The 15,812-nt window shown below is 40.6% G+C and overlaps 1 protein-coding gene across 2 annotated transcripts in view; it reads left to right on the top strand.

The window, feature by feature from the left end:
* Nucleotides 1–15,812, top strand: part of PTCD3 (pentatricopeptide repeat domain 3) — a 29,171-nt gene that overhangs the window by 2,040 nt on the left and 11,319 nt on the right. For both annotated transcript variants that reach the window (XM_045828473.1, XM_045828474.1), the window contains exons 4-10: nt 3,797–3,842; nt 8,432–8,500; nt 9,391–9,495; nt 11,019–11,142; nt 12,097–12,212; nt 13,860–13,930; nt 15,339–15,426. In XM_045828473.1, coding sequence (XP_045684429.1) covers nt 3,797–3,842; nt 8,432–8,500; nt 9,391–9,495; nt 11,019–11,142; nt 12,097–12,212; nt 13,860–13,930; nt 15,339–15,426 — 619 coding nt within the window. The remainder of the gene's footprint in view (nt 1–3,796; nt 3,843–8,431; nt 8,501–9,390; nt 9,496–11,018; nt 11,143–12,096; nt 12,213–13,859; nt 13,931–15,338; nt 15,427–15,812) is intronic.

Here is a 15,812-nt window from a genome sequence, read left to right as displayed (position 1 = left end):
GTCTAATGTGTAGTTCTTAACAGCTTCTTCCAAGTCTAAGAGCATGAATCATGAACCTGGAATTCAGAGGATCTCTATCAGAAAAACTCTATCAGTCACTTTTTTTTTTTTTTTTTGCAAAGGGACAGAGAGTAAATATTTTAGGTTTCACAGGCTACAGGGACTCTGTTGCAACAATTCAGTTCTGCCAGTGTACCATAAAAATAGCCACAGACAATATATTATCAAATGAGTCAAATGAGTGAGGCTGTCTTCCAGAAAAATTTTAATTGACACTGCAACTTGAATAACTATAAAAATGTGAAAACCATTCTTGCTTATGAGCTGTAAAGAAAAAATTGGCCTTAGTTTGCTGACCAGTGTTTTGTATCAACTATCTTACTTCCTCTATTCTAACAAAGCATTTTTCACAGGCCTGCCTGCTTGGCCTCCTCCCACCAACCACATCATGATTGTGTTCTGTGGGTCTCGTAGTTTAAGGTTCATGAGAATTGCTTGGAAGAATATGCATTTTAAACAGAATTCCTAGTGATTTTGATACTAATAAAATAATCTCACTCATTTTAAGGTATGGGTAAATTTGTACCTTATCAGTAAAATTCACCTTGGCTATTGCAATACAACCACTCTTGATTTATATCATATCCTGTGTTGCTTCTAATCATAAATTATATATACATGTAATATAAGTTACAAAGTATAAAACATGCTCAGGACTGAACTAGATCATAGCCATCTGAGCATATCTTCCAAAAGCTCCCCTTTTTGTATTCCTCGTAGTACTTTCCTCAGGAATAGAGGCTGATAAAATGCTTTGTACTTTGAATGGTATTCACAAAAATGACTCACTTGTGAATATGTTTACTGCTAGTCTTAGATTGGTTCTGATTCTAAGGTCAAGGAAGACAGAATGAACCTGGATATAATAAAATACTATATAGTAATTAAAAGTTAAAAGCTAAGTCTAGAACAGTTCATCTAATAAATCAATTCCACCAAGCTAAATAAATATGCATAATTTATATAAAAATGTCATATTCTAGAACTTTCATAGTTATTACCTACTGAGCTCTGACAATGGCAGGCACTAATCAAATGCTTACCTAATCCTTTGAAGTAAGTACTATCATTGTCCACCTTTTACTATGGCAGAGAGATTAAATCACTTGCCTCTGAGTAGTGGGATTAAAGCTAGTACTCGTTTCCTTTTTGCACATTCAATTTATCCCAGCCATCTTTGGCAGTAATGATGAATAGTTTCGTAATTAAGAAAGCTTTTTCTTTAGATCACTTTAGTCTTCAGATCACACTCAAAGAAGACTTGGCTTTTTGAGGGGGCCTTTAAATGCCTTCAATATCACTATTATAAGAATTTTTGTGAAGAAGTTTTAGTTCTTAGGTAGTCAACAAATATTGAATAAATAGGGCAATTTGTTCAAGGATTTATCCAATGAATTAAAAAGGCTACATTTTGTAGTCCACCTCATTTATTTTATCTCATTAAAGACTGTAAAGGTAATACTTTGGTCTCCCAACCATATGAGAAATTCTTTAAAAAAAAAAAAGAAAAATTATTTTCAAGAAAAGAAAAGGAGCCATGTCTGGAATGATTCAGTGGATTGAGCACTGGCCTGTGAACCAAAAGGTCACCAATTCGATTCCTAGTCAGGGCACATGCCTGGGTTGCGGGCCAGGTCCCCAGAAAGGGGCATGTGAGAGGCAACCACACATTATGTTTCTCTCCCTCTCTTTCTCCTTTTCTTCCTCTCTTTCTAAATAAATAAAATCTTTTAAAAAAAAACTGTATGTTACTGTCACCTTATTTTAGATAATGAAGCATGATGTGAGGGTGTGGTTTCCCAGATCACTCAGGTGCCATAGAAGACCTTAACAAATTGTAGAGAGTCATTGCAAGTTTTCATATGTAAACGTGACATGATAAGGTGTTTTGAACAGGTTAATCTGAATTATGTAGTTATTTTAGGGTGAGCAGGGAGCCCAGTTATGATCAATGCATAGGTAACTGGGCTCATAAAAGAAATGGATATTAAAACTTAGCAGATTGGCAAGGAGAGGGTGCTCAAATAAATGTGTTGATAGGCCAGTCAATTGGAACAAAATTTTGGAGAGAAATTTGGCAGAATTGCAGTTTAAAATGTGTATACCTTACTGGTTAGACATTCTAGAGGAACACTTGAGGATATACCCAGAGACATGGGTGAGACATTTCTCTATAACTTGGGAATAGTAACAAGTTGAGCCAGCCCAAGTGCCCATTGATGACTGAGTGGATAATAAAAATGGTTATTATGCAATGTAACATTTAAAGGAATTAAAATTAGATTTGCATGTAGTAACATGGATAATACAGTCAAACTTAGAAGGCACATACAGGATGACAGTATATGTTTTTTATGGTGGTAGTTATATGTAAAAGTACCTTAAAAAGTTCTGGAAATGCAAACACCAAACTCACAGTAGAGTAGGAAGGGATACGAGATGATACCATTGTAGCATAACCTGCAATGTTCTAATTTATTGTTTAAGGACAATGTGTTGAGGTTGTTTTTTAAAATAACCCTTTAAAAAAGAGAACTAGTGTAATCTGAATGTCATAATTTTTTCACTGCATTTATTTAGTATGTTATGAAGACTGAGTTGATAAGACTGAAATGTGTAGATTTTATTAGAGAATGCTCAGAGGAGAGAATTCCTTTGTCTCTTGCTGAAATTACAAAAATGTGACTTTTAAAATGAATAGAAAACCCATGGATGATATATATCAGGGAATTACTTGGCCTTGATGTAATATACAATTTCCTGTATGTTCTTTTGACTTCTATCATTAATACATTAAATATATTTAAGTTTGGGTTTATTAAATTTATTCTTTATTTCCCTTATGGAAATGAAACACATAAAGTCAAAATATTTGTAACCAAATTATCCTGTCAGTTATTCTGAAGAACCTCCTTTTTCAGAAGTTGAGTAAAGGTCTGTACCCATGGGCATAATGGACAGGTGATCTGAAGTTTTTTAAAATTAATTAATTTATTTTTAGAGAGAGGGGAAGGGAGTGAAAAAGAGAGGGAAGAGAAACATTGATGTGAGAGAGAAACATCTGTCTGCCACTGCCACCACATATGCACCTCAACCTGGAACCGAACCCACAATCCAGGCATGTGCCCTGACTAGGAATCAAACCCTTGACCTTTTGCTTTGCTGGACGATGCCCACCATCTGAGCCACACCACTCAGAGAAAGGTTATAGTTGAGGTGTTTGTTCTAAACCAGGAAGGTATATCAGGATCATCTGGGAATTCAGTAGTAATGTATGTGACAGCTTTCAGTGGAACTTGGAGGTTCTCATTCAGTAGGTCTAGAGTACAGCATGTGATTTATTCTCATACACATCTGAATTAAGAGCTGCCAATTCAAATAATGAAGTCGAGAGTTCAGAAAGGTATGGAAAATTCATAGGAAAATGGATAGGAGGAAATAAGATTCAGGACAGACACAGTTGTAGCAGATGAGGGTAGAAATCCCTAGCCCTGGGTGATGGTTTTAGGGTAGGTAGGGGGGTAGGGAAAGCATAGTAGGAATGTGTGCTTACCACCTTTAGGCAAAAGAACTAGACAGTTTCTCTTACTATTTTAGTGACCTTGAGATACAAGAACTGGCTTTATTTGAGACCTGAACTTTGTTATTGGCCAATTCATCCTGAGAGTAGAATCACTAGTTCCTTTGTGTGTGTGAAAAGGCCTGGGGTGGGTTAACCTGTGGTTCTTGTTCTCAGGGACAAAGTGGCCGTTCTGCAGGCACTCGCGTCCACAGTAAACAGGGTAAGTAAGAATTTTAGTTCTCTCTAACTCAGCTAATAACACATTTAATGTTTACACCTCTTTTTTTTTTAAAGATTTTATTTATTTTTAGAGAAGGAAGGGAGGGAGATAGAGAGATAGAGATAGATAGAGAGAGAGAGAGAGAGAAACATCACTGTGCGGTTGCTGGGGGTCATGGCCTGCAACCCAGGCATGTACCCTGACTGGGAATCGAACTTGTGACACTTTGGTTCGCAGCCAGCGCTCAATCCACTGAGCTACGCCAGCCAGGGCTTACACCTCTTTATTATTCACGATTAAACTGTTGTGGATCTAGAACACTTCGTAGAAATTATCTGATCCAGTCTCTTCATATGGCAAATGAGGAATCTGTAGCTTTTAAATTTTTTAACTCAGGACTAGTTAGGGTATTAAAGCCTTAACTTAGTTCCATGTCCTTTGTCTCCAACTTCAGTGTTTTTATGTTAAACCAGTTGGTTGGTAAACCTGCTCCTCTGAAGAGCTTGTTGGAACACATGCCTCTGGAGGGCAGTCTGGGACTGTGGTACAGTCGTCTGTGGCCTGGCTGAGTGGCAGTGTGCCTGCTGTGCCGGAAATAATAAAGTGATTGAGGACAGGGGTCCTGAAGCCAGAGCAGTGAGCTTGTGGTCTTTATCTCAGAGTTACTGTACTTTCTCTCTTGGTGCTTATATTTCTTTATATGCAAAAGGAGGATTAACTATAGCTCCACATCTCAAAGTTGTGGTAGGAATTAAGTTAGTACAAGTCAAAGGGTTTAGGACAGTACCTAGCACGAGGAAATGCTCAGTAAATGCTAGCAATTTTATTCTTACTATGACTGCCTTAGTGGCTCATCTGTCCGTGATCGGTCGGCTCTGTCAGACTACAGATCTGATGAAGTGAGACCTCAGTAAAGGCCTCACAAGTGGAACTTTCTGATTGTGTTTTTCATTAGCTGGAAACTATTTTTAATTTCAGCTGCGGAGAAATGTCCAATAATTAAGTCCTTTGTTTTTCCACAGTATCTGTGTGGATACTGACCCTCCTTGAGGTGGTTAGCACAGATTTCCAGAATTGTTTTTCTATTGCCGATGTTAAATCTAATAGGGTATTGAGCTGAATATGCACTGAAAAATCCTAGCAGTTTCTGAAGATGGGTTTTAAAGACTGCATTGCCTCAGTAGCAAAACATTGACATTTTCAAGCACTCAGTTATCCATAAATAAGCACCTGGAATGTGAGCTAGAGAAATGGGCCTTTGAGAGTACTCTTAGTTTTTCAGTGAGAATGGCCTAGAAGAAGTTATAGAATTGTGTTTATAACTGTCCAGCTTTGGATCCTTAAACTCCAAGGGACAGTCATTTATTCATTCAGTAACCATGTGTTCTACCCTTAGGATGCTTACTAGGCACTGTGCTGGAGGCTGTAGAATTAGGACACGGTCCTTGCATGGTTCCAGAGAGGGAAGCTGAAGGAGCACTGAGCAGGGTATACATAACCAGGATGGGGAAGGATTTCCAGAAGAGCCGGTCATTGGATGGATGCCCACAAAGGTGCAGCAGTGGGAAAGCATTCCTGGCAGGGGCAGCACCTTGAGCAGAGGCACAAAGGCATAGAATGCGGAGTCTGTGTGGAGGGAGTCAAGGATTTATGTGGTAGAATGATGAGGCAAAATCATGAATGCTCTTCTAGTGACTTCTGATTATTATCCAAGACCATTGAGGAGTTTTAAGGAGTGGTGAGGCATCAGACAAATTTTAGAAGAGAGAGCAATATAGAGATAGGAAACCTTTCTTTTCCGCTTGATCAGTATCTTAAAATTACCACATCCAAAGGCAAACCCCTTTCCCTCCAAACCACCCACACATTTCTTTGCCATCTTGTTAATGGCAGCTCCATCCTTACAGAGACTATTCTACATCCTTGAGAGGCTGTTCTCTCAAGCCAACTTCCTGGGAGACATCTTGGGTTCCTCTCTCAGTGTGCACATTAGTAATCCTTTGTTTCTTCCTTCAGAGTATATGTGAGTAGAGTCCCCAAGACACTCGTACTTTGATGAAGTGCTAGGAGGTCTGAGAGGAACTAGAATATGGTCTTATAACAATGTTTCATCACAGTGAAAGAACACAGCAACATCAGCAAAGGGAAAGGCCCTTGGGATAAAGACCAGAGGACACCACATGCAAGCTTGCAAGAGTCTTTTCCCTGCAGAGTCAGCCCAAGGTTTGCTTAGTTCCATGTGCTCCAGGAGAGTTGTGGTGACGCGGTTGGAATGTCTGTCAGGAAAGCTAATTAGGGACCCAGTGCCAGGAGTGTTTTGGAGGCCGGTCCTTCAGGTACCTCTGCCTGGCACATTCCACATGCCAGACTCCCAGGAGGAAAACAGAAGTTTGGCATAAACTGCACCTCTAACACTTTAGGCACAGCGACCCATTCTTACCAATCCTGGGAATGATGGGAGCCCTTCTGAAATCCAAGGTCCCAGCTGTCAGCCAAGGACTGGCCTTGCAAGTAGACCTTTCTGAGAACAACAGTCTCAGGCCTCATAATTCTGTTCTACACAACACCCACGTCCTGGACACTTGCTACCACCATGATCACCTTGGTCATCTAAGCCACCATCATCTCTTAATACCCTGGGTTAATTAATATAGTCTCTGTTCCTCCCCTTCACTTCCTCAGCCCCCTGCAGACTGTCCTCAGTTAAAAAGCCATACTGAGCCTGCTGAAATGGTGGATCACAGCACTCTGCAGAGAACTCAAAATAGAGATAAAAACAAATCCATACAAGGGCTCCTAGTGACTGCCCAGCATGCTGTCTCTGACTGCAAGTCCTTCTGTCTTCCTCGCTGGCTCTGCTCTAACCAGAGTAGCCTCCTGGCTAATTCTCAGTTTCTCAGCAGGCGTGCTTCTGCCTCAGGGCCTTAATACTAGCCATTCCTTCTGCCTGGAATGTTTTTTCCTGAGATAGTCACATAACTTGCTTCCTAATTTCTTGAAGTCTTTGATTATTACCTTTTCAGTGAGGCCTCCCCTGAGCACCCCATTTAAAATGGTGTATGTCCTTTTCTCATATTTCCTTATCCCTGTATGTATATCATTTTTCTGCATAGCAGTTATATTTTGTTTACTTTCTGGAGATTTTTCCTTCCACTAGATTGTAAGCTCTGTGAAGGAATGAGATTTGTATTATCTCTGGTAGAGTAATGCCTGGCACATATGAGGTGTTTGATAAAGAATGAATGAATGAGTAAGGAAGGCACTGAACTAAGGCAGCAGCAGTGGGAGAAGGGACTGGGAGCAGGTAGGGGATATTAAGGAGCTAGAGTTGGCTGGGCTGATGACAGGTTAGTTGAATGTACTGGGAGGAGATCTTAGGTTGCACCGTAGTGGTCAGTACACTTCAGTGAGGGGAACTATGCCGGGGAAGTGCAGTTTGGGGATAAATCTGGTTTGAGGCATATGAGATACAGAGCCAGAGTGGGGTCGTTTCTCAGAATCTATGAGTAAGGACTTGGAAGTCATTGGGGGAGGAAAATTGCAGGACAAATAGGAAGAGTAAGTCTAGAAATTTAAAAAGAAATTGAGCAAGTCACCGAAACTAGAGACCCTGAGCATATATTTTAATAAGTTTCTGGAGAAGATCAGGGCCAGAGCCAGGTACCAGTTTGAGTGTGATCAGGGAATGGTCCAGGGCAGCTGGCCTAGAACCGCTGCCTCTGGTTTGCTGTTGCAGGCCTCCCTCATTGTGGTGGAGCAGCATAACCCAATGAATGTGCCTCATTATGAGGGGTATGAAGGAGTATGGGTTTTGAAAGTGAGAGCAAGAAGCTAGGCCCTCCAGAAGTATTGCCTCCAGACCCTTGTATGAGCAGTCTTCCATCGAAGGCTGCAGGGAAGTTCTCCAGCTCCTCCCACCCCAGCCCTCAGAGAGTCCATGTCTGCACGACAAGGCATCAGGGGACAGTCTGAAGAGATTCCGGCTGTAGTGTGAATAGTTTTCTCTGGAACAAAGGTTCCACGAGGCCCAGGAAAGGGTGCTGTGGGGGAGAGGAGAGGAATAGTGGAAGTAATTTGGGGGCATTTCTGAGTGAGCCTCTGGTGGTGCCGGAGTGGAAGGAGGTATAGAACCTTGCACAGGAGGACACAGAGGAGCTGTGGCTTGTTCCCACCTCCTGAAAAGGCCTGGTTTTTAGTGACTGTGCTTTGAAGGACACTGGTGCCCAGACTAGTTGATTCAGAGGATCTTTCCTAGATTGTAAACCAACAATAGTACCTATTAACAGCAGACTCAAATCTTAAAAAGCAGTCATGAGAGTTTGAACAATTGTTTGCTTTAAGTCATGGGTAATTATAATCAATTGTTGCAGAGCTGAAAGAACATTAGGTAGTAGTGTCTGCCTCCATATATAGATAAAGATATATGTCCTATACCCACACACATATACACAAATGTACACACATATTTCTGCATTGTGTATTACATACATAATTGAAATTTATTTTATAGACTTTTTGGACATCCCTGAAACTCCCAAGATCCTCTTAATGAAAATCAAGCTGAAGAGACTTCTGTGTTTTCTCTACAGGATACCACAGCTGCCCCTTATGCATTTCAAGATGATCCTTACCTCATACCAACATCCTCTGTGGAATCAGTGAGTGCTTTCGTGTGATTTTTGTACTATTATGTTTTATCTTGTTGGTTTGGGTACAAGACTGCATGTGTAATTTAACTTAGTTGTAAAAACCTAAATTGGTAAACTTTTGAATCCTTTACTAGTTTCATCAGAAAGTTTTAGAGATTGAGGGGGAGAGGGTTGGTTTTGGTTTTTAACATTTAGGGCCCTTTCACACTGGTGCACTCCACTCAGTTTAATGCATTGTTTTTATGTACCTCGATGTGTATTCAAGACGTGACCTGCTATTATGTCACTCTCAGCAGAGGTGGACATGCGTTATATAATTTAACTTCCAATTGGGAGTCTGTGTTTTTGCATTCCATTTCCCCTTCCTCTCCTGAGGACATGCTCTTTTTGATTTTTAGAGAGAGGGGAAGGGAGGGAGAGAGAGGGAGAGAAGCATCCATGCAAGAGAGAAACATCAGTTGGTTGCCTCTATACACTGCCCAACCTGGGACTGAACCTACAACCTAGGCATGTGCCCTGACTGCGAATTGAACCCACAACCTTTTGGTTTATGGGATGATGCTCCAAACAACTGAGCCACACTGGCCAGGGTTGTTGCATTCCTTTTTAAGATTTTATTTATTTTTAGAGAGGGAAGGGGTGGGGAGAGAAACATCAATGTGCGGTTGCTGGGGTTTATGGCCTGCAACCCAGGCATGTACCCTGGCTGGGAATCGAACCTGCGACACTTGGTTTGCAGCCCGCGCTCAATCCACTGAGCTACACCAGCCAGGGCCCTGTTGCATTCCTTTTTAAGGGGGAGACGAATAAATTTTTCCAAGGATGTGTCTTTAATCTCTTAAATCTAAATTACATGTAAATACCAATTTATATCTGAATTTTTTTTTTTCTTAATACAGCGTTCGTTTTTATTGGCAAAGAAGTCTGGGGAGAATGCAGCAAAGTTTATTATTAATTTACATCCCAAATATTTTCAGAAGGACATAGCTGAACCTCATATACCGGTAAGGAGAAGAAATTGCAATTTTCAGATAATAGTATATAAATATAAGTTAGACCAAGCTTTCATGCCTGATATTTGAGTAGCCATTTGAATGCCCTCAATATTTGGGTAAAAAGCTGTTTAATGTATAGTTATATGTGCTCATAGTACTAACCTCTTTTTAAAACTCCTTCTGTATGTTTTTGCTCCTCATCTTCTTTTCCCCATTTGGCTTCTGTGACTCCTGACTTTTAGAGCTCTACCTATGTCACTGATGCTTTCTGTTTCCTTCAGCAGCTTTTCCATCTACTACTTAGCATTGATGCCTTTCTTAGGTGTCCATGCTCAGTCATTTTCTTTTCTAATGTCTGTACTCTTTGCTTCAGCCCTTGTACTCCGTTTGACATTCTTGTCTGTCTGGCCCACATCCCTCTACATGGAACTCCAAATTGTATTTTCACCTGCCTCTTTGTTCTGTAGCCATGAAGAGTGAATGTGTATGCAGTGCCTGTCTGTTTAGTGTTGTCATCATGGGGGTGACCAAAACACATGTGCCTCTGCCCTCCTGACTTTGTTAATAGAAATATAAGCTCACACTCATTATGACCAAAAGCACGTCTCAAAACACACATCCCCAGTCACAGCCTTCCTGCTTTTCAAGCAACCCCTCCTAGAGACAAATGAGGATGCCGAGGCAACTGAAATCCTAAACTGAGACAGTGGCAGCTAGGGAAGCATCATTTGTTGGCCCACCCTTTCCCCTTCATGTTTTTGACTGACAGTTACTCTTCTGTGCTTAGCTCCCTTTCGTCTGAAGCCTTCCATGGTCCTCTACCTCCATGGCAGGCAGCATTCTCACATGGCTGAGATCTCTTACATTGTTTACCATTCATAGTGTGTCACAATCATTTCCTTATTTGCTTTCTCCACTAGATGTGAGCACCTTGAGGGTAGAAAATTACTTTCATCTCTGTATCCCCAGTAGCTGGAATAAAATAGTAGGCATTCACAAGTGTTTGAATAAGATACTGAAAGAGGTAAAACCGGCCTACCTCCCTGATAAATGCTGATAGTAAAAGAAAGCATCAAGGATGAAAGGCTTCTCTGCCTTTGGAAACTGGGTGCACTCTGACTCATAACCAGAATGGGGAGGAAAGGAGAGAGGGTGGTTTTAGGAAAGGAAAGTAGTAAGTTCAGCTTCTAGTTGGGAAATTTAGTTGGAAGTAGGATTCTCCAGATATGGATTAGATATCTTATGTTTTGGTGGGTTTAAATTTTTCACCCCAAGCTAAGAGATTGTCATGTTTCAGGGACTGGAGAGGTTTTTTTTGTTTGTTTGTTTGTTTGTTTTTTATATATATTTTTTTGAAGTTGTATTTTCTCTGAAGACATGCATATTGAAGTGGTAGTGGTGTTTGGTACATGAAACATGAATTGGAATGGTGACATTTTATTTTGGTTTGTTGGTGATAAAAATTTTGTCCTACCCCATTATCTTCTCACCACTACCTGTTCATAGTAACCTCAGCCATCTTGCTTTCCTAGTGTTTAATGCCTGAGTGCTTTGAACCTCAAATTGAAGACATAAGCGAAGCCGCCTTGCAGGAACGGATCAAGCTCAAAAAAGTCAAAGCGTCAGTGGACATGTTTGATCAGCTACTGCAAGCAGGTGACTGAGTTCACTTAAAGCTTCCCCCCTAGGAACACATGGGCTGGGAGTGGGCCATGGTGATGTGATCCCAGTAGTTGTGAGTACAAGTTACGAGTGTTAGTGTACTTACGCTGCTTGATGGCTGTGTTTATATTTTAGTAGTTTAATAAATAATATTTCAAGTTCTGCTTTAGCTTCACTTTAAAATTATAAAGATGCAACAATGTTATTGTTCACTTGTACTGTATCACAGGTAGAGAATTTATATAGTCATTCTCCCTTAGCTTTCCTGGTTTGTTTGCTTTTTGGTGTTACTTTGTTTGTTTTTATTTTTTTAGAGAGAGAGACATCAATTTGTTTTCCACTTACGCATTCATTGGTCACTTCTTGTATGGCCCTGACCAGGGATTGAACCCTCAGCATGGGGGTATCAGGACAACACTCTAACCAATTGAACTACCTGGCCAGGGCATTAGCTTCTGTTTTTAACTTAAGTGGTATACATACTATATTTAAATTTTATGTACTCTTTAAGTATGTTTGGGAGATACAGAACAGACAAGAAGCAAGTATTTTTTTTTTTAAAGGAAAGATCCAATTTATAAAAATGCAAAATAGGACTGGGTCAGGGGAACCAAGTGGCAATAATTGAGAGTGGTCAATTGGGAGATAGTAGTTAGAAATGATGAGATAGTTTCTCTGGGGATGTGAGTACCTAAATAAGTGAGCACAGGGTCAAACTTCATTTTAATATCTTAATCTTTTGGTCAAACCATATGGTTACTAGGGATTGTTCCTGTCGATACCATTCTAGGTGTTTAAGTTGATGTGAAGTGTATTGCTAATATGGTGGGTGATACTAAATATGTGGCCAAGAAAGCCAGAGCTCATAGAAAAAGCAAAGAATTTTAATCTAATGGGCTTTAGTTCTTTGATATTCAAAGTTTCCCTTTTTCTCTTGTATACTAACAGGAACCACTGTATCTCTGGAAACAACTAATAGTCTCTTGGATTTATTGTGTTACTATGGTGACCAAGAGCCCCCAGCTGATTATCGTTTTCAACAAAGTGAAAAATCAGAAGAGTTGGTAATGTCTTTTGGCAATCATTTTTAAAAATTTTTGCTGTAGTAACACCTCAAGTAAGGCGGGTTTTCGTGTTATGTGTTAGTGTAGTAGAGATTTCTTCTGAAACGTGGTGTGGAACAGTATTTTTATTTTTAAAAAAGTGGTACAGAGGAAGGGAGAGATTTATACAGTTACTTGAATCCTTCCTTTAAAAATATTTTGACCTTGTCTCTACCACATGCAGGCAAAATTTTGACCAGAAATGTTAGCAAACCTCTGTTGTTAATTGCAGTGATGGCATGATGTGTGTCAGGCAGGGAAAGACCTGACCTCAGTCCCCTAACAAATTCCTACAGGAGTGGGCCCACTCTGCTGGGGATACAGAACATGTGCCAGAGGCTGGCCTGTTGTTACTGAGTCATAGATAGCCTCTCTCAGCCCACGTGTTTGACTTCTTGAAAAAGATCCCAAGGAAGCCTTTGGCGCATGTGGACAAAGATGTATATACGCTGGTACCTCGGTACTCGTCGTTAATTTGTCCTGGAAGTCATGATGAGTGCCAAAAACTGATGAGTACCAAACAATGAAGTGTTTTCTCTTGCGGGTGGCGTTGTGACTCAAACACGTTCTAGCAAGTGCAACAAGTCCCAAGCAAGTGCTGAGTACTGAAACATTTTTTCTCATCAAAATGTGATGAGTAAAGGGTTTGATGAGTTCTGAAGCCAACGAGTACTGAGGTATGACTGTGTGACATTTGTCTTGATACAGTAATAATTACAATTGCAAAAATGTTGGAGACAAACGACACGTCCAATAGTGAGTGGTTCAGTTACGGTATTAGTGTCACGTGGTGATAGTATTGGCGTAGGTCTGTTTGCATATGGAAAAATAATTGCTAAGTGGGAGAACAGGCTAGATAATATGTATTCCATTTTTCTTAAAAGTTTCATATGTATAAGGAAAAACCATATCAAAAATTAAGCATTTCTGAGTGATGGAAGTTTGTCTTTTCTATTTTTCTCCACTAAATATGGGTTATTTTTAAAGTGCATAGGCAGCGGGTTGCAGTCACACCTTGGCTCCAGAGTGTCTGCTAGACTCACTGGCCTGGCCAGCCCTCTGCCCCTTCAGCCCCAGCTACAGAGCCAGCACCGAGCTGGACAGTTCTATCCGAGCCTGTCTTGATTTACATCAGCTTCACCCCAGATCTTTGTTTAAAATATAGTATAAAATGTAGTCTGATAAATTTTTTTAGCTGTGTTGGGTTAGCATGAGAGATTGACTTTGTTTTGTACACTGATATGTAGTTTTCTCTTGCCTACACCCTAACTATAATGAACAGTATTTCGATATGGATCAAGCCGGGTGCAGCCCCTGAGGAAATAGGCTGTGTTGTTTGGATTTCCCGTTTCTGCATCTGGGCTGCACACAGGGCACAGATGCTTTAAGGGCCAACATTACTTTTTACCTATAAATGAGCTGACTTATGCCTAGGAAATTAATATTTTTAATAAACATTTATTGGGTTTCCTCTTTACCTTCTGCTGGATCTGTTTCTTTCATTTATCTGAAGTTTCCTTTGTAGTTCTGATTTTGAGTAGTCTAATCAGGAGAATGAAGTTTGTTGTCATCTTTTGGTTTATTTCTGTTGGTGGTGGTTCATTTCAGGAAGAGGCCTCAGAGGAAAATACCGAGAAATCTAAGAAGAAGGCTGGTCAACAGCTTGGAGCTACTTGGAGGTGTGTTACTCATAATTAGAATTCCATGTTGTGTTCTCTGGTGTGTGGAATGTTCCCCATCGCCATCACCCCCCTCCCCAAGAAGATAATGATCCCTTAATGTTCTAAAATATAATTTGTCTTTAGTGTGCAGTACGTGTCCCTGTTGGTATTCATATGCTTTTGGATTTATTTTCATAATATCTTTACTTGTCACCAACAGCATAACATTCACACTTGATTCCCTTCCCCCACCCCCTGCCACTCAACTTCATGTACCCTTCACAGTGTGTTTCCTTTGGTAGTTCATCAGTAGTTCTACTTTGCAACATAGACCTAATTCTGAAAGATTCGATATTTTTGTGTACATACAAATACACATATACTAGAATGTAGTTCAGCACTTCCAAACAAAAGGTGGGTAACATTTAACTAACATTTGAGAATTTAAATTGACCAAATAGAACTGTCTGCATAAAAGAAAGGTATTTTATGTGGATGTCTGGAGAAGGAAAGCTATCATTAATATCTGAAGTCTCTCATGAAGTGATAAATTAAATAGAATCACAGGTTAAACTTCTTAAATAAATTTAATAATTTCACAGAGTGGTTAAGAGGGTAGACTTTGGAATACCGTCCTGGCTCAAAGCCTGGTTCTCTTAGTTTCTAAGTCATGGGTGTGAGGGAGAATTGAAGTACAGCATGGTTTGTATAACACAGTACTCATATTTCATACTTTTTTAAGAAAGCATAGATGCACTGGGTAGAATATGACATGTACACGTGCAATAATAGAACTAAAGATTCAGGAAAAGCTGCTTGTTTGTGGTTGCCTCTGGGGAGCTGTGTCTGGTGGAGGAGGACGGGGAAACGGTAGATAGTGCATACAGGCTGCTTTTTGTGTAACGCCCTGAGTGTATAGTTGGGTGCCACTTAGCAGTGAGGTACATTCAGAGAAATACCTTGTTAGGCGATTGCCTCCCTGTGCGAGCATCAGGGAGTACACTCTCTCACGGGAACCTGGGTAGTGCAGCGCACTGCTGTCCTGTGTGTGCTGCACTCACTGCGACACTGGGCACTGCCCTCCAGCCTCACCACGAGCATGGGGGCAGTGCATGTGACACACTATCATGTCTGCAGTTTGCTGCTAACCAGAACAGCGCTATGTAGCACCTGACTACATTTTGTAGTCCCTTTTCAGTCCTGGTTCTGCCACTTAACTTCAAAGCCTTGGACAACTTAAGGTCTTTGAGCCACAGTTCTTCTCATTTTCAAAATGGTGCTTAGTTTATCTCTCTCTCCAGGTGGTAAGAATTATTTGAAATTATATGTGTAAAGTGCTTGGCGCAGTGCCCAGAAAGTTGTAAATTCTCAATGAATTGTTTGCTTTTCCTTTCTCCCTTGGTTCATCTTACTCTCCTGTGTCTAGAGCAAAAAACAATGCTGAGAGAATCTTTGCTCTGATGCCAGAGAAAAATGCACATTCCTACTGCACCATGATCCGAGGAATGGTGAAGGTAACATTTGTTTTGCTTATATAGTTTTGTCTTTAATTTCCACTAAGTCAGGGTTTCTTAATCTCAGAACTTTTGACAGTTGTGGGTGCTTCCATTGTATTTTCATAGGGTCTTTAGTAGTTCCCTGGTCTCTGCGCTCTGCATGCCAGGGGTACATCCTCCCCCTGCCCCTCACCTGTGACAACTGCAAACACCTGCAGGCACCACCCAAATGTCACCTGGAAGCAGATTGCCCCTTCTGAACAACTGCCGCTCTAGAGCATGAGTTTCATGAGAACGTGTGTGCATTGTTTCACTGTGTTCCCAAACCTTAGGACAGGAGCCATGCAGATATTTGTTAAAGGAACACATTTGATGATGTCTTATTTTTATTTGTCATCTCTCCT

The sequence above is a fragment of the Phyllostomus hastatus genome, unplaced genomic scaffold (genome assembly GCF_019186645.2).
Source record: "Phyllostomus hastatus isolate PE091 unplaced genomic scaffold, TTU_PhHast_1.1 phas_scaffold_78, whole genome shotgun sequence".
Classification (NCBI taxonomy): domain Eukaryota; kingdom Metazoa; phylum Chordata; class Mammalia; order Chiroptera; family Phyllostomidae; genus Phyllostomus; species Phyllostomus hastatus.
The sequence above is the reverse complement of the archived record's forward strand: the minus strand, read 5'-3'. Positions and strand labels throughout refer to the sequence as shown.